The sequence below is a fragment of the Folsomia candida genome, unplaced genomic scaffold, assembly GCF_002217175.1.
Source record: "Folsomia candida strain VU population unplaced genomic scaffold, ASM221717v1 Fcan01_Sc004, whole genome shotgun sequence".
NCBI lineage: Eukaryota > Metazoa > Arthropoda > Collembola > Entomobryomorpha > Isotomidae > Folsomia > Folsomia candida.
The window spans coordinates 111,423-138,272 of NW_019091196.1; the positions used below are offsets into that span (position 1 = coordinate 111,423).

Here is a 26,850-nt window from a genome sequence, read left to right on the forward strand (position 1 = left end):
TCTTCACTCTGAAATCCGGATGACGTAAGTTTTGAATGAAAACTAAATTTTTGAACAGGTGTCATTAATAATTAATCATTAATAATTTTTATTCAAAAATAGACAATTTTTGCACAATTTTTCTACAACGCCGCCGCCACCAAGAATGTCGACGAGACGCCGATATATGGCGTCAATGGGCCATCCTCTGCTTGCCGGAAGTATCCGAAATGTCGCATTCGATAACTTCCCACTTCCGTCCCGTCCGGAATCACCCATTTCAACTCGATCCGACGTGCCAACGGGTTCCAGTAAAATCTGGGAAAATTTGTATATCAATTAATTACTAAAACTTAATTAATTTCGAAAACAAAAGCAAAATTTTGAAAGAAAAAAAAGTTTCAATTTTCTTCAAAATCGGTTTTAACCTAATTTAAACAAAATGTTTTCAATTTTATTCAAACTCTGTTTTAACCCAGATTTTGAAACCGATTTTACACGAAATTAAAAAAAATACCTATGTAAATATAGGCACGTAAAATTTACTGTATAATAAAATTTAAGCATTACTTAATTTTGAAAAAAAAAATTTGGAAAACCAGATTTCGAAAAACCTTTTTTGATTTTCTTGAACCGAGTTTTTAAAACCGGTTGCAGACGGAATTTAATCTTTTTTTAAAACATTTTATAGTCCCGTAAAATTAAAATTTTTGGGATTAATTTGAAAATAAAATATTGAAGAACGATGAAAATAAAAAATGCTCAATCGTAGTTCGGAAACAATTTTTACTATAAAAAATTTAAACCCGGGAAACCCGAAAAATCGGTTTTTTAGTCGCCTCACTCACAATGTGTCCAAATCGGCATCCGTTTTCATCACGGTCCACGCCCCATTGGCGTCATTTCGTTTCTCCACGGTTAGAAAGGTGCCCGTCCGGAGGGGAGAATTTCTGGGGGACCCCCCTGCAAAAACTACTCTGACTTCCTCCCCGTAAACGTACTGGGCTCGATCCGCGTCCACGATGACATCACCGAAGTTATTCCCATTCATTGGATCTGGGTCCGCCCAAGGAGAAATGGCGTCTCGAACGTTATCCAGAAATGAGGGTGGCGCCACGCCCTCATCGATTGGAGTGTTCTGCGATAAGATGACAAATTTCAGGGCTTTTTATTAAAATTTAACAATGCATATAACAATTTTTATTTAGAATATCTTGTCATTTTTTAAAAGATTAACAGTTGACAGTTACTTATCAATTTTAGCTCATTTTTTTCGTAAAAATGTTAAAGCTATTTGTCATATTTTTTAAAAACGAGAAAAAATTACTTATCAATTTCAACTAAGATTTTCGTAAAATCTTGAAATCGTGTTTCAAACGGTAACAAGCTACTTATCAATGTTAGCTCATTTTTTCGTCAAAATTTGAATAATTGGTGTCATATTTTCCAAAAAATTACCAGATATTTATGAATTTTTGGTCATTTTATCTTACAAAATTTGAGAATTCCTTTTCATATTCCACAAAATATGGACAGCTATTTACCAGTTTTAGCTTTTATTTTCGTTAAAATTTTAAAAATTCGTGTCAAATTTTGCAAAAGATGACCAGTTACTTATCAATTTTAGTCTTTTCTTTGCAAAACTTTCAAGCTTTTGCTCATAATTTCTCAATGGTAACCAGATATTTATCAATTTTGAATCTTTTCTTTGTCAAAATTTTAAAATTTCCTGTCACATTTTTTAAATGATAACCCGTTACTTATCAATTTTAGCTCGTTTTCCCAACAAAACTTTGAAACTTTCACTCAAATTTTCTCAAACATTTTCTAATCGCTTATCAATTTTCCCATCAAAATTACAAAATTTCTCACATTTTCCAACGCTTCCGCCATCTGTTTGAATAGGACGGACGTCACGGAGGCAGTATTTCTTCCATGGATCGTCGCGCCACCTTCGGACTCTTGAATGTCGTACTCTTCCGGCGTGGCGACATAATTGATGTACATATTCGACAACCCCGCCAACACGACTTCATGTCCGGTCACGTTGAAAATGGCGTTTCGAACACGCCGACCCGCCATCGTGGTGTACTCGCCGGGAAGACCGGCCATGTCGAAGGCGCCGATTTGCAGGAGTTGGAGCGGGAACGTATTTGGCGCCCAGGGCCACGGTTTGTCCATCTCGCCGGCCGCGAGAGCGACGAGTTTTGGCCTGGCGGGAAAAAAATATATAGAGTTCGAAATTTGAAGGTTTCGATGGATTACGGACAAACTGAGCCTTGAGAATACTGATTAGGATTAGAGACTGATCACAAGAATTTAGGGATTACGGATTAAGATTAGAGATTAAATTACACTCTGAATTAAAATTAATTTCTATTTTATGTTTTTCTGAAAGAATAGATTATGCAATAATGAAAAATATATAATTTCTTGGGATTACTGAATTGGGATTAAGGTTGATAAACAATTACAATTACAGATACAATTTCTTGATTAATTGAAAATGATGAATTAGGGATTACTTGAAGACATGAGTACATATATGCATAGTGGTGTATCAAGGATTAAGTACAGAATCTGTACTACAGATTACATTTTATTGCATGATTAGTAAAGATTACGAATTATTTAAAGCTTTATGTTTTATGGGGTTACGGATTAGTTTGTATGCTATATTGATCTGGATTGCAATTTGGATTACTTTTGAACGATTCTGTAATCTAATTTTGGATTATTTTTGGATTAGAATAAACTTAACTATTCGACATTTTCGAAATTCGAAAAACAAAATTGGTCATCAGGATCGCGTACGTCATAGTAGATCATTTTGACTCACCTTTGACATTCGATCATCTCCTCGGACGGTTTCTTAATCAGGTCCCGAATCGCGTCCCAAATATCAGAAAATTCTGGCGGGAGTCCGACATACGATAAACCCAGCGCCGCCTGGCACAACCCCATTTGCTCGATCACCTCGCCAGACGTCTCATTTACATAATCCACTTTTACCGTCGCGCTGTCCACCCACATGTGAGCGAAACGCACCGGACCGGAAATGGGCTCCAGACCCGCGGCGTCGTTAAAGAGTTCGTACGCTTTGTTGAATTGGCGTTCCCCATTGATTCGGGTGCTGGAAAAATAATTGAGTTAATTTGAATAATCGGTGTTTCCGATACAAAGTAACTTGCAAGAAATAACGAGAAGAAAGTGGTTTCTTGCAGGTAAATATTTTGACCTGCAAGAAATACAAGGCGCGAGAAACTACGCATCGCCGCGAGGAATATTTTATAAGGCGCGTGGCTAGATGGCGCATATTTCTTGCACTTTCTCCCAGTTACTTGCACCTCGTATTTCTCCCGTTTCTTAATTTGGAGTGCAAGAAATGTATTTAACAAGCCTGCAAGAAACGAATCATTGCTACACTTCAATTTAGGATTGATTTTCTGCACAATTTCGTGCAAAAAGAAGATAAATTATGAAATTTGGGTTTATTTAAAAGCTAAAATTATTATATGTACGAAAATTTAGTTAATGATTAAATCGCGAAAAAAATAACGCTTAATTTTGCATGAGAGAGAATTGAAAGAATTTTTAAATACATGCACGGCGCTAAAAACTGCTTCTCGCCACTAAACTTCATACGGCGCGTAGCTGGATGGCGTGTATTTCTTGCAGTTTCGTGCACATCGAATTTTGCTTGCTTTGCATGTAGCAAACCCGCAAGAAACATAATGTGCAAAAAATATTGCGAATTTTTAAGCATGTCTAGTCTTACTTTTCAATGTCTTCGGTGAAGTTCCACTTGACCATGGGGGACGTTCGGGGGGAAACATCGCCCAAATTGGAGGATCCGAACCCAGAAACAAATTTGCCCTTGCCCGGTCGTGCGCCAGGATTCATCGCGTAGTCGAACAGGATTGCGGCGTAGCCTTTGTTATCCGATGAAACTGCAAATTTGTACAAAATTAGAAAACGACTTGGCAATCTATTTATTAATGTTTGATTTTTTGCGAAAATACTAATATAAATAATTGGCGTCGAAAACTGTAAATGTAATTTTAGCCTATATTTTGTCAAACTTTCAAGAGACTTTTTTCGTCAAAATAGTTATTTTACGAGAGTTTTAGGTCAAATTGTTATTTCAGGGATATTTTTTCAAAATTATTATTTTAAGAGATTTTTTCGTCAAAATTTTTATTTTAGGATAGGTTTTTGTCAAAATAGCTATCTTTGGGGGATTAAAAAAAATCAAACTTCTATATTTAGGGATTTTTTAAATAATTATTTAATTATACAAGAATCCTAATTTTTTTTTTAATTATACAAATGCTTTGTAAGTAAAATCAATATCTTGATTGTCAAGAAAAGTCTTTAAAATTACAGAAATATTCATAATAATAAAAATGTCGGGAATATTTCTGAAAGTCCCTAAAAAAATTTTCTTTCAAACTAACCTACTTACTTACTTTCAATTATATAATTTTACTGCACAACAATAAATGGCGTTTAATCACGTCAAATTTAAAGAAGATTTTTTCCCTACTCTTTTATAACCGCTACATTGCTAGATTGGTTTTTCCGTTGTAACACGTTAAGTAGAGCAGGTCTGGAGGAGTTATTTACCCATCCTCCCCCCAAGCAGCCCATATAGCACAGCGGTCTTCGCGGCAAGCCTCAAAGTAATATAATCGAAGTAAATTAGCCGAATCATCCGAATGATCCTATTATTTAACACCAGTTTATTTTAGTTTGGCGTGAAAATCATTCAACTATCCAAATTTAATAATTTGAACGCCAAAATAGAATGAACTGGTGTAAAGTATTTGGATAATTCGGTTTCGGTGCACATAGTCACCAGGTCATCATATGTCAAAGTTATGAAACCCCCACTAAAAAAAAGATCTACAAAATCAAGAAAAATGCAAACGAGGATAATGCCCCGACCGGGGTTCGAACCCACGACCCCAAAACTTTGAGGCTTGCCACGAAGACCGCTGTGCTATATGGGCTGCTTGGGGGGAGGATGGGTAAATAACTCCTCCAGACCTGCTCTAACTTAACGTGTTACAACGGAAAAACCAATCTAGCAATGTAGCGGTAATATTTAAATTATAAAAATGTGTCGATATGTAAATTCATTCATCGTTGATAAAATTCATGAAAATTACGGAAATATTCATAGTTAATAATAATAATACAAATGTCTGAATTAAATAGTTACGGATATTTTTGAAAGCCTATACACAGTGCAAAATATTGGGAAAAAATAGTGCAATTTTTGGCAAATTCTCATGGGTTATCAAATGATAAGGTCATTGCCTACATGTGCTTATCTGAAAAATAATTGCTTACCGAGTGGATTGATAGCACCGTTGAAGGAAATTGGATGCACGGGCCACCAGGTGAAGGCCCCGATGGGCTCGTCCCCCTCGACGGCGGTGAGTTTGAGGAGAACCATGTCCTTATCGACGTCATGCTGATAAGCGTTTCTTTCCGCTTCCGGGTTGTTCATGTAGGCATTTTGTTGTCGGTTTCCGTTCGAGTTGAGGAGCTCGCCACGGTTCCAAGATAAGCGTCCCTCCACGAGAGAATCGGCGGCGGCAGAGACCGCTTCAGTCACACCGTCGACGACGGCCCTAATTTTTTTAAAAATCGTATGAATCATTACAAATCCGGTAATAAGTTAAAATATGGTTGAGGCAGTAAATTAAGATTCTGAGAAATTAAATGATTTTGAGAAAGGCAAGAATTTTTGACATTTAATGATTTTGAAATATTCAGCAATTTTGAGATGTTTAATTTTTTTGATAAATTCAATAATTTTTGAGAAATTTAACAAGTTATGAAACTATTTCGTCTAAAAAAAATTAGGGGCACTTGATCCAAAATGATTTTAGGAATTATTTCCAGTGATACACCTTCACACCAAAATTTGGTCGAAGTTTGAGGAAAAATAGTAAAATTTGGAAATTTGCAAAAATAGTATTTCCTCATAAATCCCAAACAAGAAAATAATATTTGTCACGAGTTTTTGCTCAAAAATACACAAAAATTTCTAAACTTGCACATCAAAATTCGCATATTTTTACCTGTAGCTAAAAGCCTTGATAAAATAACTCACTCAATTTTATAACGAACTAGCGGATAAGCCCCGTCTCTCGCCGGGCGGTAACTGACGCGAAAGCAAAGTCACGTTTCGAAGCTTGCGAAAATACAAAATAAATTAAATTCAAGAAATTAAATTTCTGAGTTCTCACCACTCCAGAGTTACCACCCAAGATAATCACCAGGATCACTACCATCAGATAACCACAATCCGAAATTTAGCTTTTTGAATTTGTTTTACTTTTAAGTTCTAGCTATTCGAAGCTTGACTTTCTTTACTTTCACTTCCGTTGCGGAACATTTGATTTTACTTCCGTTGCCGACAGACATTTCCAGCTTATTATAACGAATTATCTATTTACTGAAAATTACGCTAGTTTTAAGCTTTCAAAATTGTAGAAAGCCGAAAAAACACGTCTCTAATTAATGAAATTAATTAGTAAGTCATTAAGTTAATTAATGATTAATTAAATTAATTAATTGCTTACCAATAAGTAATCGGATTAAATCCGTACGACTCGATGACAAGATATGCAAAATAAGTCATGAATCCAGATACCCCGGAATGCGTGTGGGTCGCGCTGATCATGACATTTTTTTCGGAGAACATTTCCGCCCCGTATTTCGCCCCGAGTCGAGCGATCACTTCGGATTTGATGGAGTGGTCCATCATCCCCATGTCGCAGGTCACGTAGGTCACCGTGCTTCCGGTGTCGATCGACTGCACCACGAAAGCCCGGGCGTATTGACGCGTGTAAATTCCAGACGCGTGGGTGATCGGGTTCACGTAGCCGTTCTTTTCAAAAAAATTTAAAAAAATCGTAAAAAAATTCAAAAAACGGTAATCAATAAAATAAGAACTTTATTTTACAGATTTTCAGGATTTGAATTCGGAATTAAATGTTTCAGAATTTGATTTAATTCAGAATTTTATTTCAGAATTTGGTTTAATTCGGATTTAAATGTTTCAGAATTTAATTTAATTCAGAATTTTGTTTCAGAATTTGATTTAATTCAGAATTTTGTGTTTCAGAATTTAATTGAACTCAGAATTCAAAGGTTCAGAATTTGATTTAATTCAGAATTTTACGTTTCAGAATTGTATTAAATTCAGAATTTTACTTTTCAGAATTGTATTGAGTTCTGAATTTTATGCTTCAAAATTTTAGTCAGTTGGGGATTTGATGTTTCAGAATTTGATTCATGGATTTCATAATAAGTTATGGCGTATTTCTTCATCTTTGACAAAACTGCACTGACTAAAAATTGTAATTTTGCAGGAATTCAAATTATTAGTAATTCATAAACTCATAAACTTTGTTAACCTAATTTTAATCTAACTAATATTATTAATTTATAAAATTTCTTGTTTCAGGATTCGCAACTTTACAAAAATATCTAAGTCGACTCATGTTTGCCAAAATTTGACCAATTCACATTCCGAAAAATAGATAGTTTTTGCAGAAATGCAATTTTGAAGTAATTCGGAATTTTATATTTTAAACTAATTAATAATTTAAAATTATTAATTTATTCACGAATTTATCCATATTTTTATTTTTTTCAACTTTACCAACACAACGCCACCCGGAGGTCCAGTGATATCTCCGATTCCGACCCCAATCTTGTAAACGCCGTCGGCATCTTGACCCCTGATTTCGGACGGAATAAAGGTCACGGATAACACCGAAACAATCAAAAAAATTGTGGGGCTCGTCATTTTTCAGAAAGGTGTGTCCAAAACTAAATCGTACAAGTGAATTAATAATAAGTGAAACAACGAATCATTGGTCCTTGATTAACCGATATCTTGATTATTGAAGTGACAATCTCGATAAGCGAGTGGTGACTTGTCAATTGTTAATTCTTAATTGATTTGTTAGATAGCATTAATGTTTGATGAGTGGTTATCATAAAAAATGTATGGATGTAAAATAATAACCATGTCCAGAACATTAATTATCTGTTATACATATTTCGCAAACAGACTTTTGTTAATTCAGGTTAAGCGTCATCTTATTTTGCAACTTTGAAAATTCCATTTATTTTGTTTTGAAGAATGGGCAAAAAATATGTTTGCCAAAACTTATATGACAAAATAGCATAGTTCGAAATTTGTGTAAATTTCATTTCTCATAAATTTCTAAAACTTGCGCAAAATAATTATTTATGCATATGTTTGGCAATCTTTTATTTATTCAAGAGTCATCTTATCTATTTCATTACAAATTCATTTTCTATTTTTTTACAAAATAGAGAATCAAACACCGTAACGATTTTATGACAAAATAGCAACGTGCAAATTTTGTACGAAAATTACTGTTCCTCAGCTTCTCAAGTTTGTGCAAACTTTATTTTTTCCCCAGTTTCTCGAGCAAATTTTTGAAAAATAATCTGGAATTACTTATTTAGTTCATGTTTTATTTACTCAAGCGTCATCTTATTACATTAAAAATTAATTTTTTTTTACAAAATTGTTACAATACTGTAAAATTTTTATGACAAAATATTTAGCCCAATATGTGCAAAATTTGTGCAAAATCAGGTTTGCAAATTAGTGCAAATATCCCCCAAAAAGTGTGGATAAAACGTCATGAAATCAATCTCTCTTCCGGTACAGCGGTCATACAGCCATCCGCTCAGGATGAAGAGTTCCGACCAGAAAAACACGCCGAGCAACATGCTCCCCGTGTCCGCCTTGTAGAGCGCGGGATTCAAATTGACCCAGATTAAGAGCGACACCAGCGCCGTGGTTTGCGGGATCATCATAATCCCGCCGATCAGATTGGACGACCGCCAAGGACACATGAGCAGAAAGACGGGAATCTCATGGACCGCGATGATTAATGCGAGCCCCGCGATTATTGGACCGCTTCGAGTTGGCGCTTGGGCGAATAGTCGGGCGCAAATTATAGTCAGAGTGAAGGACGAGATCCATAAGGCTGAGGAGGAAAAAATGGGGTCATTTTTTTGTAAAATTGTCAAAGGTGTGCAAAATATTTTGGCGAAATATTTACAGTGTTTTGAGCTTTTTCTTCCCAGGGATTGGATTTCCGGGGGTGTTTCGTCCACAAAAAGACGAAAATTTACGTGGAGAAGGTAGCAATCGTACTAAAATACGGGTTTTGTGAAGAAATTAACTTTTTATCGTGGTCAAAATACTTTATTTTTTGAAAATCGTGAAAATAATGAATTTTGACAAGTTAATTTCTTCATAAAAACCTTATTTTTGTACGACTGCTGTTTTTTTCGCGTAGATTTTAGTCTTTTTGTGGGTGTAACAGCCCCGGAAATCCAAACCCTGGGAAGAACAGAGCTCAAAATATTGACAAAACGTTTTTTATGGACTTACCCTTGTTCGCCCAGAGGCACACGAATCGCACCCATTTTTCAAACCCTGCCCCGAATCTGTCCCCCTTGGCGAGAATGTCGTGCCGGAAACGGGCAAATGTTATGGAAAAGGAGAGTATAGCAATGCCTGCGACGGTTGCGTAACCTGTTTAAAATCAAATATTAAACAATTAGATACAAAAAATAATAATAATTCAAACGTGAGACTCAATGACTCGTCACCAAAATTCACACATTTTTAATCATTTCTCGCTCTGGGGGCTTCTTTTAAAATTCTGGATGACAAATTTGTAGAGCAGGGAGTTGTCAATTTAAAAAAAATATACGCTCCATATTTTGACCCTTTTTGAAGGAGGACATCTCAAGTTTAAGAAGCCTTCATAAAAATTGGAACTCGTCGAAACTGGCTCAAAAAACTCGAGCCATTCCATCAATCAACTCACCGACTACAAATTTGTCGTTCATAATTTTAAAATAAGTTCCCAGAGGCGAGAAATGATTCAAAATTTCCTGATTTTGATAAGCTAAGTCATCAAGTCGTAGGTCCAAGAGAAAAAATTTTATTTTATTTATTTGGCACACCTTGGTACGTTTCGACGGGTTCGGTACTCTCGACGAGCATGACGAGATGGAGGACGCTCTGGGGAAATGCGAGCGCTAAACTTTCCGCGAGAAAGATTGACCTCGTGCCCTTCCAGGGACGCTCGTACGAACGCGAACCGCGCTCACGGATGGCGAATATTATGTTGCAGAATGATCTGGAAACACAGGTGGTAAGTGATCTGCAAACTTTGCAAATTTATCAATTTATTTTTGCACTTACAAAATTATCGGCGCCACACCTGGACAAATGCAGAGAAGCCAGATTATTTTACTCCCCTTCCAAACATCGCGTCGAGGAGATTTACTAAAAAAAGAGGAGAAATTGCGTAAAAATTAGCAAATACATTTCTGAGAGCAATGAGTTACTGAATTGCTGAAAAAAATTATATGCAAAAAATTATGGCTAAATTTCCCTCTACAATTAATTACTGAATTAAACATCGGAGGTTTGCTAAAAAATTACGTGCAAAAATTATGTATCGCTAAATTCCTCCCCATACTTAATTACTTAATTATGCAAAATTTTCTGTAAAAAAGATTACGTAAAAATTAGAAAATAAATTTCTGGGCACAATTAGTTGCTTATTAATTATTGAAGATCTGCTAAAAAATTATCTCAGTGCAAAAATTATGAGCCAAATTTCTTCCCAAAATTAATTACTCGCTTATCCAAATTCTTTTCTCAAAGATTTGATTAAAAAATAGTTGCTTTCAAATACTTAATTAACTTCTCCCCACAATTAAAGAATTTATGTAAGTAATTTTTCCCCACAATTAATTACTCGCTTATCCAAAGACCTCTTCTCTAAAATTTACTAACAAAAATTTGCATGGATGAAGATAATTGATTTCACCTCACAGTTAATTACTCAATTATGTAAATATCGGTACCTTGGCAAAATGTAGACCAACATTGTGACCACAACGGACAGTAGGAGCCCCACACACGTGAGCAGCGCAGGGGGTAGGACCCCTGCTCGTAGTGCAAATATGCAATCCCGAGGGTCCACGTGGGTCCGAAAACGGACAGCACGAAGGCCAACACGGCCTCGATCACGGTTTCCTCTTCATGATCGCTGACCAAGTGTTCCGTCGACGAGGAAAAAAGGGGGCCAGCGTCCCCCCGGCTGCCGCGTTTCTTGACGGACGCCGTGGACGCGGAGGTCGACGTGGTTGGGGTGAACTCCACGGCGAGAGCGTGGTACCCTTTGACCTTAGTGGTCCCGTCGGTTTGGGACATGTCTGAAATTTGGGAATGTTAGGAAATCAAAAATTTGAAAAATGGGAAAGTGAAAATTTCTGGAGAAATTGAGATATTAAAATTTGAAAATAGGCAGAAATTCAGTGAAGATTTAACCAGAAATTGAGAAATCAAAAATTTGGAAATATATGTGTAGAAATTCAGTGCAGATTTGTCAAGCGATTTATAAATCGACAATTTACAAATTGAAATTTAGTGAAGATTTATCCAGAAATTCAGAAATAACAAATTTAAAAGTACAAATTCAATGAGGATTTGTTCAGAAATTCTTAAATCAAAAATTTGAAAATAGAAATCCACTGAAGATGATTATTCGTACCTCCTGCAGGAGTAAAGGTGGCTTCTAATATTCGCGAATTTCTGGGTGACGATTTCGCATTTCCTGGGGTCTTATCTCCCGTGGAATTTACGGAGGTGGATTTTGTGTCATTTTCTATATGATTTCAAAATCGTTAAAACCAAGAAATTGATTAAATTTTTAAATTTTCTCCATTTTTACCTGAATTTTGACCAGAATTTGGAAGGAATGTGACATTGTCTTCAATTTGTGACGTAGTAACCATCGCTTGCTCGGATGACCATGGGGTTACCTACACAAAATTCAATAATTCAATATCAAATACCCCGATTATGAGAATTTATGTACATATTTATTTACTTACCAAACTGGTCGATCCGTCGGACGGCTTGACTGAAACGGTTGCGGCCGGAGACAAAGAAATCGGTTTCGTCTTCTAAAACAGAAGAAAAAACATTTTTCTGTAAAAATCTGTCATACAAAAATATTTTTCGAAATTGTATAATTAATAAAATTCATTAAATTCAGAAATTAAATTCCAAATCCTAATCACTATCCAAATCCTACCCGAATGATTGGCACGACATCGCGAAATTGCGAAATTTCACCATCCGAACTTTTGTTATTCTCCATTCTTATGAAAATTTTGATGCAAACTGTCACAAAAGTATTTAGCTTATTATTCGCTGCGTGCGAATTAGTGCAAAAAAGGTGTCAACCTTTTGACCTTTTTCCGTTTTACACACCTCTTGTTCCGGTCAGGTGTGTATTTTCGTCTATTTTTATCACCAACCACAATTTACATACTCCGTAATGAGATTAATGGTAGTAACGAACTGGTGTTTATTATTTAACTGCTGCAGAGTAATAATTTTTAACCATTATTTATTTAAATTGATGATTACTAACTCGAACTTTAATTATTTTAAGCTCCGATCCCAATTAAAGTGTGAGCAAGGCATGAATGGGATTGAATTGCAGTCTGTCACTTCACTATTTAAAAATTAAAATGATTTGCCTGCCTGCCTGCATGCTCGGCTTCCTTGCATGCGTATTAAATAAATATGTATGCATGTAAATGGTAGCTGGACTGGACCAGTGGCCGCGGAAGTGTGGACAATGTCCCCACTGGGTTGTTCGATTTCCGCCTCATCTGCCCATGTTATATAAACCCCTATTCTACAATGGCAATGTCCCCACATGTCCCCACGGCTTCCGCGGCCACTGATTACTTGCACAAGTATAACATACTTTAATGCAGTGGCCGCGGAAGCGTGGGTGGGGACAGAGGGGCAATGTCCCAACGGTTGTTCTATGTCCGCATCATCTCCCCATCTTATATAAACCCGTCCCTCCCCCTATCCTACAATGGAAATGTCCCCAGATGTCCCCACGGCTTCCGCGGCCACTGAACTGGACGATCCACTTCCACTTCTATTTAATAAATACCGATGATTGTGATTGTGAGGTGATGATGGTGCCTTATCGTTTTATGTATGTACAAGGTAGATTATTTTATTATACAATTATGCATATACAGAGGGCGGATATATATTTTCAACTTTTAAATGGAGCACACATATTTCAAAATATTTTCACGTATTACCACATATTTCTAGGTTTTCAGACACATAAATATTTTCGCTATTGTTTGGGAAATTATTCGTAAATCTTTTATATATTTTTTTCGAAAATACATATATTTTGTAAATATTTCAACGATTTGATTTTTTTTGCTCGAGGAAATTGAACCATAGAAAAATCAGAGAATAAAATTCAAAAGTACAAATTTTGCGAAATTCTCATTATTTATGTGATTTACGTAAATATTTTGACGTTCTTTCTTAAATCCAATGTACACCAACCAAACCAAATATGTACATATTAATTATCTTTCGTTTATAATTTATTCTAAACAAAGCAAAATATTAAATTGTGACGTTCTCCTCGACCAATTTTATTTACAAAAATTAATTTCTATCCTGATTTTGGTCACAGGCTTAATAAATCTTGGAAAACCCTGTCTCGTGTCTCATGATTTAAGTCAAAGTTTTCAGAAACATACAAATAATTCTGCTACTATTTGAAAAATGTGTAAATCTTTTTCTTAGGTGAAGCTATGGTGATCTAATGATTAAAAACCTACAGTGCAGACTTGATATAGCCCGAGTCAGGCCAAGTTGTGGTTATCACCCAATTCGACTTTTTTGCACGAAATTTCATTATAAATGAATATTAATAAATTTAAAATAAAAACTAATGTTTCCAATTTAAATTCACATTCTTACATTAGTAACAATTGACAGCATATGTAACAAATTGCGGTTCGTTACGACGATTAAAACAAATCCGTATGGGTCACCCAATAGGGTCTCTCCAGATGAAAATTGTTCCTATTTGAATTCATATTTTTCATTAGGAGCCATTATCAACTTATCTACTAAATTTCAGCTCTATTTGATGAATTCGAAAAATTGGTACGGGTCACCCCATAGGGTCTGTCCAGATGAAAATGTGTCTAATTTCAATGCATACTCTACCGTTAGCAGCCATTAGCAATCCCCACACCAAATTTTAGCTCAATTGGACGAGTTTTATAAATCAGAATGGGTCACCCCCTAGGGTCCCTCTAGATGAAAATTTTTGAAATTTTACTTTATATTCCGTCATTATAAACCATTGGCAACCTCTGTACCAAATTTCAGCTTTCTACGACAATTTTGATCTTTTGGTGCACAATACCCCTCCCACTCCGATGACCCCCACCGGTCAACCACTTGACCGATTTCACCCATCTTCGAACTTAACTCCTCATTTGACCCATACTACATTTGTGCAAAATTTCAAGTCGATCGGATTTGTTTAACGGCAGTTATCGCAAACCAGACAGACGGACAGACAGACAGACGGACATGACGGGTACATAAGCCCTGACTCGGGCTAAAAACACCTAAGTATGCATTTACTACAACGTTCAAAAGTGACAAAACCGCATTACTTTACCATTTCTTAACCGATTTTTGCGAAATAAGTGCCGAGAGTTAATTATGATGGTCCACTTTTGGATTCCAACTCTGGTCGGTTGTGAGCCTACCCATTCCTGAGATATTCTCAAAAAACACCCTCCAAAAAGTGACATTGCTTTATACGAAAAAATTGAGGACCTAAATCAAAAATGTACTATGAAAAAAAGTTTCTAAATATTTTTAGCTTTTAATTAGCTTTGAGATAATCAAAATCGGATAAGAAATGGCCACAATATTCATATATGCAAGTACCACTGCGCACGTGGTGGTATTGCATATTGCTATGGTTCGTTGCTATTGCAAGTATTTTAATCGCAATTCCCTTCGCTTCACCTAAGAAGCCGCCCGTTTTAGGGATCTATCTTGTATATGTATATTTTTTTAAATAAATATTTTGTAAATACCTATTTGAACGACGTGAGACTTTTTGAGACTTTGAGGCAAGTTTTTTTGGCTCAGGAAAAAATTCCACCACAAAAAAATCAAGAGCACTAAATTCAAAAATATTACAGATTTTTTGCGAAAATTCTCATCTTTATGGTGGCCATCGTCCAAATTTTGCAGAAATTCTTATTTTTATGGTGTTGATCGTACACTATTTTTTTCAGAAATATTAAATACTTATTTCCTCGATTTTTCGTAAATACATACATATCCGCCCTCTGATTAGGCATATCAAGGCATGGTCCAATATCAACGTGAGATATGTACATACACCTTTTTGAACATAAAGAGCAATCGTGTTCATTTCATGGTCACACCTTTTGATTCCGAATGGAAACGAGATACTTATCAGCATGTTTTTTTTATTATTGAAATTGAGAATACATAAATATGATAGGGAGTGGATGGAGCTTTTGTAATTTGGCATTTTACACATACTCGTAACTTATTTACACATTGGACAGATTAAATAAAATGGGAATGAACACCAGTTTTGAGATTCATGATAACTCTGAAAAGTTGTAAACTTTTCATGGAATTTGGGTTACAGAAATGTTAGAATTTTGAAGTTTTTTAAGAAATTTTAAGAAATTTTGAGATAGTAATAAAACCATAATTGCAACTATGTACTTACATACCCCCCCCCCCAAAATTACTTATGCACATCCTGGAACTACATGGACACATGCATGGTAAATCAATAAAGTTGTAAACTAAACGAGTACCTTTGTAAACTTTTCATGAAATTTGCATTACAGAAATGATTTGAATTTTTTTTTAATTTTTAGAAATTTTGAGGCAGTAATAAAACCATAATTGTAACTATCTACTTATTGATCTCCAAAAGTTACTTATTTAAGGATTGATTCATAAGTTGTGGCAATGTTTTTTGGTGTACTCTAGCTTTAACAGAGACTCAAATTATTATGAATGAATTGTTGCATATGATAGTCCAACCGATGTAGTGTTAGGGTTTTAGTTTAAAAAGGTTGGCAATTAAACTAGAACATCGTTAGACAAAAAGAAAAACAAGTCCAAGCAAATTTCTTGGTGCACTTTTACAAAAATGCTGCCAAATTGGACGAGAAAAAGTTGCACGACCACCTCAAAAATGAAAATATTCTAAATCGCTCAAATTGCCGTTACATTTCAATGTATGATGCTACAAAATCAGCCGAGTTCAAAAAAATTATTCATCACCTGGTGTGGCAGGCCACATCCAAAGTCATCAAAGCAGTGCCAATAGTTTTCAGGGAACGCTCCTTACGTTAGAGAACCTAGCAGCCAAACGGGTAAAGATATCTGAACAAACTTTTCGCCGATTTAAAGCAGAATGATAGGGGATTACAACATTTAAAAACTAATGCCTCAAGATACATTAAAGAGGAAAAATTAAGAACCAAAATGGGATGCAACTAAATTTGCAAAAAAGTTTAATCCAAAATACTTGCTAGCCGTGACGAAGCGTACATTGAAATAACGCCACTGGAAGATTGCAGATAGAATTTTTTTCTTGCTACAAGTCATTGGGATTTCAAACATGAATGTAAGGTATTTCTCAAAGCAAAATTCACAAAAAATTACCGATTTAGTTAGCATTGGACGAAAATGGAGCAATTTCGGAGCCCTTAATTACGGATAACACCACATCCCTCATCTCTTTACTTTTTGGAATGGGACAAACGCCGATTAATCCTTGTAATAAATGGCCATCGGGAAAATACAGTTTTATTTTTGCCGAATATAGCAACTTGCTACTATAGTCGAATTGTTACCGACTACCTCAAGGAGGAAAAAATCAATTTTGTGGCTAAATTGGAAAACTCTTCCAAAGTCCCCAAGGTAAGAGATCTTGAATAGTTTTGGGTCTAATGCATAAGAGTATATTCAAGACGACCCAATGGATCGAAAACCCTGCTTTAATTCGACGCGTCATGCGTCAAATCTTGAAAGGTATGGCGAGAAAGTCAGGAAAAATAGTGATAGAGTATGCCTGGGAAAACCTGCATGAAATTGGTTTCAAAGTATGAACCGGTGTCTAATTGATTTTGTGTGATGTTGACAATCGCATTTGTGACAATTATTAGCAAATTTGGTAAAACTACAACTTCCCGTTTTGTAATAAACCCATTTCTAAAACATTGCCACAACTTATGAATCAATCCTTAAATGCTGGACAGCTGCATTGTTTTCAATGTAAATCAAGGTTTGAAACTCATGAAACAAATAAATACCTAATCAAAATTGCATGTAAACTTCTCATGAATTTGTGTTACAGAAATAGGTAATTTGAATTTTGATTTTTTTTCTGAAATTTTTAGAACTCCAAAAAACGTATCTTTTATGTATACACATATATTTATTGAAACATACTCACAGCAGCACCTAAATATTTATTATTGCTCCTGCATGGCCATAATTCTTAATTTAATTTTCGTTGCGTTAAGCTTTGCAAACATGATTAAATCCAGACCGGAAGAAGAAGTAGCTAATAAACCATAAAAACTCACCTTTTCAATAAAATCGTCACATAAATAATTGATATCACATATTTATTTATGATACCAAAAAAATCCTGTTCTATTATTACGACCTTCTTCCGCTCCAGTAAAATTATTCCACTGTCAACAAAATCCATAAAAAATGCAGCACTTCCACTATTTCATACAAAATATTTATCTTCCTAACGTGTTTTTTAATACGGAAAAATCTATTCCCATAATTTTAGAAGAACAAACTGCAGAAAAAACATTGCAAAAAAACACACGGCAGAAAGATATTGCAAGAAATGCACAGCGTTATTTATTAGTCCGAGTCAGGTTGTTATTAATTAATTAATAATTGAACTGGGTATACCTAGTACGACCACAATAACTGTTTTTATTTTTGGAAAAATTGTGCACATCTTTTGAAAATAGTTTCTAATTTTGAATGTCAAATTTCAAAAATTTCAAGTCGATTGGTAAAGTTATACGATCGTAATCGATAGACAGACGGGTAGATAAGCCCTGACTCGGGCAAAAAGAACATAATTGTTAAAAAACACCGCAAAAAACTGTAAATATTTAACACGGTGCAGAAAAACATTGTAAAAAAACGGAAGAAAAATACATTTATAAATTTCTCCCTGACACGAACTTATGACTCATGCATCACATTGTTTGATGGGATCACATGCTCCGAAGGAAGAAGACTGCATGCACGTGAGAACTTACGATTTTACCGTGCATTCAACTCAACTTCAATATTTAATTGAATTATACATCAGCAACAGCTTAGCTTTGTCCTTCGTCAAACTTCCCATGACACAAAAATTTGCTTAGGTACTCACAAAACCTAACCATACTCAACTGACTTATGTATGTAAAGTTATTAAGGCGACCCTGAACTGCAAAATACTGGTGCATTGTTTTGCAACAAAATAAGAATCAGAGTCCAAAGATCAATGATCAAGAGTAAATAAAGACGCCCTGAACAGCGCAGTGGCCGCAGAAGCGTGGGTGCGGACAGAGGGACAATGTCCCCACGGTTATTCGATGTCCGCATCATCTGCTCATCTTATATAAACCCTTCCCTCCCCCATCCTACAATTGCAATGTCCCCACGGCTTCCGCGGCCACTGGAACTGCGAAATAGTTTGGCGAATTGTTTTGCAAAAAATAATAAGAAGAATCGGAGTCCATTTGACACCAAGATCAAGACGCAATAAGATTTTTTTTCCTGAAAAATTTTCATGCGCGTCAAATTTCATCTCCTGAATATTAATCATGCTTGAATTTTTCGTAAGCAAACAACTCGGATTTTGCAGTATCTTAAGTGCAAAATTTTAATTTATTCCTGCATTGTATGCTAATTAATCAATCATACAGGCAAATTAAGTTATACATAAATAAATTTCCACTTATTCAATTCCATGAAAAATACAATGCCCTTACTTGATTTTCCGAATTATTATCAGAATGACACGGATTCAACATCATTGAGCAAGTTGAAAACTTCACGTCGTCATCTTCCGAACAAGAAGAATCGATGTGACCCCAGTCTTCAAGATTTGCCAGATTTTGCAAATCCGGCATTTTCCAAGCGTCTAGTTTTCCGGAAGAAAAAGAGGATGACGCCTCCATTATTACGTAAAAACACCCGTGTAACTAAGCCCTTGTGTATTTATATGTATTTATACGTGTTTAGTCACATTGTTCCTCCAATTATAATGTTCTCGTCACACTCGTCGTCGAGTCACTGAATAAACTAGGCTACATTTTTAACACGGCGATCTATGTATGTATCTCTCACGCCATTCTGAGCAGCTTCACCGACATGACAGCTTCATTATATTTGTGCTACTAATGGATCTCCGTGCCTCCTCTTTTTTGGTGGAAAAGGTCACTTTTCAGATCAATGGATCAAACCGGATCAATATTTCCGTCTTTCTTTCCCCATTAAAATGAGACGCCACTTGGCTTGGCGTCTACGCTTACTAATTTGTTTGCTGAACAGATATTAATGCGAATAAACCACTACGTATGCACAAACATGACAATAAATTAATGATCCGTGTCGCAATTTGTCACCGAGAAATACGTCTGTGACACGATTCTTGTCATGGATAAGGATTAATTTGAGTGAAGAGAAAGCAAATAAAGACGGAAAATTGTCTTTTTTGCGAAACGGCTGTACTTTTATTTTGTTTTGGTCTGGTGCCGATGGTTTTGTTGTTGGCGAGGAAAAAAATAAAATACTAATTCGAACGAACACAATACGGGTAAAGGAGAAGAGAGAAAGTACCCGCTTTTATATGGATTCGGTTAATTTCGGTGGGGTTTATTTACACGGAGAGAGAGAGAGCAAGAAATCTCCAGTCCAGGCTGACTCCAGTTCATGCTACGCTGGAGGAGAAAGTGGTCGTGGTCGTGGTGTTACCCGGGTCTTACCCGGGTATCACATCGCCACTGTGGACTTTTCATTATCTAAGAAAGAAACTTATGTCGTTTGGTTCCTTCGTTGTTTCAAAATAATTGGGGAGAAAGACCACAAGGAGTTAAGTGGGTAGACAAATAGAGGCATGATTGGTGAAAATAAGGCTGTGTTGATTCACTAAATGAAATGATTTTTTGCAAGAATTTTGCCATGTTTTTTGCGAAAATGTATAGCGGATGGACAAAAAAAGGTTGCTAATTTTGTTGCCAGTTTTTTTTGCAGAAATCCTACATGCAGTACTTAAATTTATATTAGGTACTAACTTTTTTTGTGGTGTATGAAAATTCCAGACTGTTTTTGCAAGTATTTTGCATTTTTTTTTTACAGAAATGTAGTGGATGGACAAAAAACTGTTACTGATTTTTTGCCATTTTTTTAATGCCTGCAAACTTTGAGATTTTGTTTTCTCTGCAAGAATTTTTCATTGTTTTACAGAAATGCAGCGGATTGATAAGTACATTTTGCTGATTTTTTAAAAAGAAATATTACACATGTAAATTAGTATTATTCATTTGTATGTAAGAGTATGCAAGTTTTGAGATACAATTTCTTAAAAAAAGTAACTACTTCATATTTTTTGCAGAAATTTGTATTAAATTCGCGAATAAACACACTTTTTGTAATGAATGCGAATTTTTTAGTTGAGAAAATTGAGATTTTTTTGTCTTACCTTATCATTTCTCAGCAAGACACCACAATCCAGATGGACAAAGGTAACGAGATCTCGTTCTGATTCCATAGCGTCCCCTTCTTCCAAATTTCCATGAAAAATCTTCCCCGTCCTAATCACTTTCCGACGCGTTATAAACCTTGGAATGAAACCAGTCTCAATTTCATACTCGACTAACTAACTCCTGATATCACAACATTTCAACCATGCATATTTACCAGTTCAGCTCTATAAACTAACAACTTCCGGTTTCTCAAGAATCAATACTATCAACACAACACGCTCTCAGTCTCAAGAGTCAAAAAAGAACAAAGAACTTTATGCAAGTTTCCTTTCTTCGCCATCATTAAATAACCACCCGCATGAACGAATGACTCACTCAGTCGCAACAAAATATTTGCATACGCCGCATTTGCATCTAAATTGAATCCGAAACTGTTTTACCAACTTTTTTACGATCATTCACAAGAGGTTGGTGGGTGCTTCATTTCATGGCGTGTCAGTCAGTCCGTTTTATCTAACAAGTGGGAACGGACTGGGTACGTGAGTGACTCGCTAGTAAACTAATTAGTTGGTCAGAATAATAAAATCGTGGTAGACGAACGTAAAAAAGTAGCGGTATACAGTACAAATGTAAAATATGACCATATGTACCTGTTCATTTTCATTCATTTTTGTGGTAAATTTATATAGTTTTTAATTTACTTGTTTAAAACTAGGTGGTTTTAAATATTTGTCAATAAATACACTTTGATCTTAACCTACGTTAATGATTACACGCAAAGTCCATATTTTATAAATGGCTTACAAATCATACATTTCTATCGACATGAAAATATGTAACATTGGCCAATTATTATGCTGGCGTGGCATATTTTTAGATACTGGATAAATAGGGCATGCCAAAAATGTCTAAACTCCCTGAGGGGCCAACTGTAAGATTTCATTACAATCATACCTGTTCAATTTCATTCATTTGAGTGATTATGAATGAAAATGAAATTCCTGCCAGTTGAATGAAAATGGCTGAAGGATTCCATCATTTCAGATGAATGACTGTGAAATTCACAGTCATTCATCTGAAATTTCTCACTCATTTCATTTTTCACCTATGCTTAATACATGGGGCGAAGTAAGAAATGAAGTCCGATGAAGTGAAATGAATTTGAATGAAAATGACTGAATATGAATGAAAATCTTCAGTAAGAAATAAATCGGGATGACCGACTTTTTGAGTGAAAACTACATTTTTGAACAGATACACATGTGCGTACAGACAAACGGCCGGACGGACAAAACGATCCCATAAACCGTCTCACTGACACCCACCACTTAATAACACGAATTGGCACCACCACCACCACGAACGCTATTCATGCATGCACGGGTAGTTTTACTAGATACGTTTGTTATTCTGCCAAAACCTTCAACTTGTTTGAAGGGTTCAATTTCACTTCACAGAAAACTTCCAAAAGTCAACAGTCTCAAATAAGTATAAAATCGCCCTTTGAAGTCCGTCCAGTCCAGTCCAGTCCACGTCCCACGTCCACCAAAAACTTTGTACCTTTTGCACAAACAAACAAACAAAAGTCTGCTCTGCACGTGTATGAAAATCGCAATCTCAACATAACATTCGCGTGGATATGTAAAAGGTGAAGGCCGTCCTTATGTATTTATCTGGAAAATGAAAATGGGGGCGTCGGTCGAATGTCGCGAAAGTTTGCAAAATTTCTAAACGTCTTTGTCCCCTATTCTTCTTCGTAAAGTTGGGATTAACTTCTTGCAGAAGATTGACAGGCACAAACTTGCGAAGAAATGTGCCTTGTTCGCCTGCCAACTAAACTAAATGCACACAAAGACCGAGAACGAACCTCCTCACCAACCAGTCAGCTTATTCAACGATCATGGTATCCTATAGTGATCTGTATTCGCTGCAGCTTATTCATGTATGGATTTGTATTTATATTCAGCAAAGTTAAGTTAGTTTCTTCTCGAGTAAAAGTATCAAGTTAAGCGGCTACTTAGCTATGTAATCAGCCTGAAAGGACAGAATTACGCGTTGTCCCATTCAACTTATGTATAGCAAAATACGTAGTCTGCTTATCTATCAAAATAGAACGGGGTGGTGTTGACGAGCTTACTTATTTACATGATATGATGACTTGGCTTGAGTTAACTCGACTCCTCCGCTTAAAATTAATCCTTTTGCAGGCAGAGTTGGCGTTTTATGGATTATTTTGCTTCGTATTACAATCCCAGTTTATTATGCTCTCCGATTTTGAGCAAACTAGTGTCAATCGGTCATAAATTTGATTAGGATGAAATTTGCGAAGATGTGATCTCCCAATGGGCACGTTTGGTAGAGGTATTTGCATCCCAAGAGGAGCAAAAGTGCTCTAAAGTCGACAAATTCCACACTTTCCAAACTTACTGGGCGTTTTCTCCTCTTCGGATGCAAATATCTCTGCCAGACGTACCCATTGGGAGATCGTGTATTTCGTAAATTTCATACTAATTAAATTTGTCATCGATTGACACTATTTTGCTAAAAATCGGACAGCATACGCTGGGAGACTTTCACCCTTAGTTTGGAGGAGGACATCCTTTTACTGGATTCAATTCAAATGATCAGGAACTCAAGGACAAGAAGAGTTTAGCTTGGTGGTAAAAAATATCTGCAAAGTTAATCACATCATTTATTAAATTTGGTCAAAAATTAGAAAAAAATATGTAATACAATAATTATATGCCCGTAAACTAATAAAATTCAGATCTTATTGACATCACAGAGTTGGGTATATTCGGGGAAGAGGCGTTTTTACTGGAATGTTGAATCGTTGAATCCATCGAGTCACGCCTTCCAGAATCCACGACGTAATTGAGGCGACGAAGGGGGCGGCGGTTGTCGAGACGTGCTCGGTATGGCGACAGGAGGGATGCGATTCCGGTCGTCTGACTCGTTACGAGCCGCTTTCTTCGTATTATCGTCACATTTTTTGCTAGGTTGCAGAGTAGCCACGGTTCGTTTTGTGTTCGGAGTCGACGTGGCGATACGGACGGGATTCCCGGCGACGGATCGTTTGCTACTTAGCGGACCAGCCACTGTTCGTTTTGTGGTCGGCATCGGCGTCGACGTGGCGACAGGGACGGGGTAGTCAGATCGTCGTTTGCGACGTAGCGGAGCTGGCAGTGTTGGCGTCGGTGATGGAGAAGAGAATACGCGGTCATCTGGAGAAATGTCACGTGGTTTGGAGACCGGGACGACCCGTTTCGTCTTATCTTCTCGTTTCCCTCGAACTTGAGGAGGCGGTGAAGGCGACGATTTATGTAATGATGGCGATGGTTCATATGATGATGGCGAATATGGTGATAGTTCAGGGGATGATGGAGGAAGCAGCGATTGTGAACCTGGAATTAGATACACATTTAAAGTTTATATTTAAATTAATATTACTTAAATTAAATATTTAAAAGTTACAAAATCAAAATTACAAACTTACAAAATATTAAAAAAAATCATAATCACCTTGACTGTCCAAATCGACCCATTCGACTGAGGCGGGGGAATCTGTCCGCTTCTTAGCGGTAAGAATGACGCGATCTCGCTTATCCAAAGGAGGTGGGCACGATTCTTTGGTTTCCTTCCGTTTTTTCGGTGGTGGACTGGATTTTCGCCACGAATTATCCGATTCGCTGGAAGAGTCGTCTTCTAAATTGATGTACAAGGAATTATTCGCCGCCGTCGTGTTAACTTCTTTCATTCCAGTTCGTCTTTTATCGTTTGGAACAATACGTAATATTTGTATTTCGTCATCGGATGACGCGGAAATTTGTTCGTCTACGTCGATGTTCGACGCAGCATTTTTTGGCGGACTGGACGGTGGCTAATTATTACTAAGCTTGACGACATCAATCTCCGAGACAGGGTTTAAACTTGCCGCGCTCGCGCCCGCCGCAGCGCGTCCAATATTGTCGTCTTCATTTTCATCAGGTGACGAAGCGGCGTAACCACAAGCTTGATACAAGGACATTATTTTCGTCACGGGGACTCGTGCATCGGGCCGTCGTAGGCGTGGAAGGTCGTCCCAATTCTTTCGTTTCCAGATGACGTCGTCCCCATCAAATTTGTCGACATCGTCGTCAACACACTTTCCTCGTTTGATATCGTAATCAGAGCCGGTCAGTCTATATTATGAAAATAATTGTGCATGGTTAATCAAACTTAATTGTAATTAAATAATTGGCTATTTGCCTCGTTAAGAAAACTCCGGCAAATTCTTTGTGGGTTCGATTTCTGGTTGAAACGTGACAAATAGTATTGAGAAATCTCGCAGGAAAAATTTACCACAAACCCAGGCAAAAAATTGGAGGATTTTTTTTTCATAAAAACAAGATCACAAATTCCGCTTGTCAAAGAAAACAAAACTTTTTGATAAGAACGAGAACACAAATTCTACTTGCCAAAGAAAAAACAAAACAGAAATCACACCCACGAAATTTCCGCTTAAATAATAATTTAATTAATTGTTAATATGATTAATTACCGATATTTCTCCAGTTTAATATGTGGTCCAGGATTGGCAAGATAATGACGAACGAAATCAAAATCAAACGCATCATTGGGAAGCAATCCCAATTTGTGGTGGTCAAAATTTAGAATGATTTCCTTAAAATTTATCAACTTAACCGTGCAATTGAATCGTTTCGGAGTTTTGTCTTCTTTTTCGTCGAATACTTTGACCGTTCAGCTGAAAACAAATTTTACAAAATTTTAAAACCAGTCAAAATTACAAAATGCCAAAACCAGTCGCTACAAAATTTCAAAACCAGTCATAATTACAAAATTTTCAAAACCATTCACAATTAAAAAATTTCGAAATCAGTCAAAAATACAAAATATCAAACCACCATCCACAAAAACAAAACTTCAATACCATAAAAAAAATTCATAATTTTAAAATTCCTCTCACTTACATGAATCAAATCCACAATTTCATCAGCATAATTGAAATTTGGATAAATCGAGAACATAAATTGAGGAAATTCAGTCATCCCGTCGTCGTCGTCAGGAATGTCGATTCGTAAGATGAACGGTTCCTCTGGCACGAATACGGCGACCGGTTTCGCAGGATGGGCGACAGTGTACGTCCTCTCGGCGACAAGCCATTTCGACGAATGTGAAGTTGAAGTTTTAGGAGAAGGAGGCATGATGATGATGATTCAACCTTAAAAAGATAAGAACACTTCGATGATAACCCATCACAATTTGGAGACATGATTGACTCAGCTTCTACTTTTTACATAAATTACGCAAATTACTTACTTAACCTGGTTAAGTTAACCAGAAAAAATTAGCTCAAGTGACTGACACCAATTCCACAAGTGATTAAAGATTGACTGATTCCACCTTGAAAAGATAACAGCAGTTCGATAATCCATCTTATCAGACATACATGATGCAGCTTTTATTTTTTGCATAAATTAGGCAAATTACTTACTTAACTTAACCAAAGAAAATACTTACCTCAGATGATTGACCCCAATTCCACGATTGACTAGAGATTGGCTGCGTTATCTTCCTTGTCGAATGAGCAAATTTGTCGACGGCAGGTCGTAATTTGTAAATTTTGATTTACAAATCATCGCAATTTTATAAAATAACACGCAGCAAAACAACAACTCTCACGAGGAAAACTGCTCTGAATCCCGCTTTCAATTCTCCAAAAAACCGATCGACCCTTTGTCTCAGCGTATGCTCTGCTCTGATTTTGAGGAAATTAGTGAATTTTTAGGAAATTTTGAGGAAATAATCAATCACAAATTTAATTAAGATGAACTTTGCAAAGGACACGACCTCCCATGCCAGAGATATTTGCATCCGAAGAGAAGAAAATGCGCAGTTAAATAGAAAAACGTAAAATTTTTGGAGTTCCTTTTCTCCTCTTTTGAAGAAATCAATTTTAATTTTACTAAGATTCAAATTTTCTTTGAAGAAATTACAACTTTCATTTTAATCCATTTTAATAATGACGAATACTAGAATAATTGGTACATTTATTTGATTTCCAATTATTTTCACATACAAAACTTGTCACAATTTTCAGGAAAATTAAAATAGCTCAATAATTGATAG

At 36.1% G+C, this 26,850-nt stretch overlaps 3 protein-coding genes across 3 annotated transcripts; all 3 read right to left on the reverse strand.

The window, feature by feature from the left end:
• Window positions 1-61: 61 nt before the first annotated feature.
• On the reverse strand, window positions 62-7,903 carry LOC110848555 (neutral ceramidase). Its single transcript, XM_022095802.2, has 8 exons — window positions 7,661-7,903; window positions 6,576-6,883; window positions 5,335-5,618; window positions 3,758-3,929; window positions 2,819-3,112; window positions 1,852-2,191; window positions 828-1,117; window positions 62-297 (listed from the first exon to the last, which is right to left on the reverse strand). Exons 1-8 carry the CDS (start codon window positions 7,805-7,807, stop codon window positions 123-125), a joined length of 2,010 nt encoding a protein of 669 aa, XP_021951494.1. The 5' UTR covers window positions 7,808-7,903; the 3' UTR covers window positions 62-122.
• Window positions 7,904-8,261: 358 nt separating this feature from the next.
• Window positions 8,262-23,292, reverse strand: LOC110848531. Its single transcript, XM_035850817.1, has 11 exons — window positions 23,283-23,292; window positions 22,859-22,957; window positions 20,718-20,856; window positions 11,965-12,036; window positions 11,802-11,892; window positions 11,622-11,735; window positions 10,933-11,283; window positions 10,262-10,345; window positions 10,021-10,196; window positions 9,440-9,583; window positions 8,262-9,029 (listed from the first exon to the last, which is right to left on the reverse strand). Exons 3-8 carry the CDS (start codon window positions 20,784-20,786, stop codon window positions 10,305-10,307), a joined length of 738 nt encoding a protein of 245 aa, XP_035706710.1. The 5' UTR covers window positions 20,787-20,856; window positions 22,859-22,957; window positions 23,283-23,292; the 3' UTR covers window positions 8,262-9,029; window positions 9,440-9,583; window positions 10,021-10,196; window positions 10,262-10,304.
• An 81-nt stretch (window positions 23,293-23,373) lies between these two features.
• LOC110848634 (serine/arginine repetitive matrix protein 1) lies at window positions 23,374-26,432 on the reverse strand. Its single transcript, XM_022095892.2, has 6 exons — window positions 26,242-26,432; window positions 26,041-26,124; window positions 25,692-25,942; window positions 25,262-25,465; window positions 24,244-24,902; window positions 23,374-24,125 (listed from the first exon to the last, which is right to left on the reverse strand). The coding sequence occupies exons 5-6, from the start codon at window positions 24,476-24,478 to the stop codon at window positions 23,569-23,571; spliced, it is 792 nt and encodes a 263-aa protein (XP_021951584.1). The 5' UTR covers window positions 24,479-24,902; window positions 25,262-25,465; window positions 25,692-25,942; window positions 26,041-26,124; window positions 26,242-26,432; the 3' UTR covers window positions 23,374-23,568.
• Window positions 26,433-26,850: the final 418 nt, after the last annotated feature.

Excerpts from the sequence above, each read along its gene's own strand:
- LOC110848555 (XM_022095802.2), bottom strand. The coding sequence starts at position 7,807 with ATGACGAGCCCCACAATTTTTTTGATTGTTTCGGTGTTATCCGTGACC. Across the intron at positions 6,884-7,660 it reads CTCCGGGTGGCGTTGTGTTG|AACGGCTACGTGAACCCGAT; the intron begins GTAAAGTTGAAA and ends TTTTTTGAAAAG. Across the intron at positions 3,930-5,334 it reads CGGTGCTATCAATCCACTCG|TTTCATCGGATAACAAAGGC; the intron begins GTAAGCAATTAT and ends ACAAATTTGCAG.
- LOC110848531 (XM_035850817.1), bottom strand. The coding sequence starts at position 20,786 with ATGGAATCAGAACGAGATCTCGTTACCTTTGTCCATCTGGATTGTGGT. Across the intron at positions 12,037-20,717 it reads TCTTGCTGAGAAATGATAAG|AAGACGAAACCGATTTCTTT; the intron begins GTAAGACAAAAA and ends CTTCTGTTTTAG. Across the intron at positions 10,346-10,932 it reads TTGGTCTACATTTTGCCAAG|TAAATCTCCTCGACGCGATG; the intron begins GTACCGATATTT and ends CTCTTTTTTTAG.
- LOC110848634 (XM_022095892.2), bottom strand. The coding sequence starts at position 24,478 with ATGAAAGAAGTTAACACGACGGCGGCGAATAATTCCTTGTACATCAAT. Across the intron at positions 24,126-24,243 it reads GGTCGATTTGGACAGTCAAG|GTTCACAATCGCTGCTTCCT; the intron begins GTGATTATGATT and ends ATCTAATTCCAG.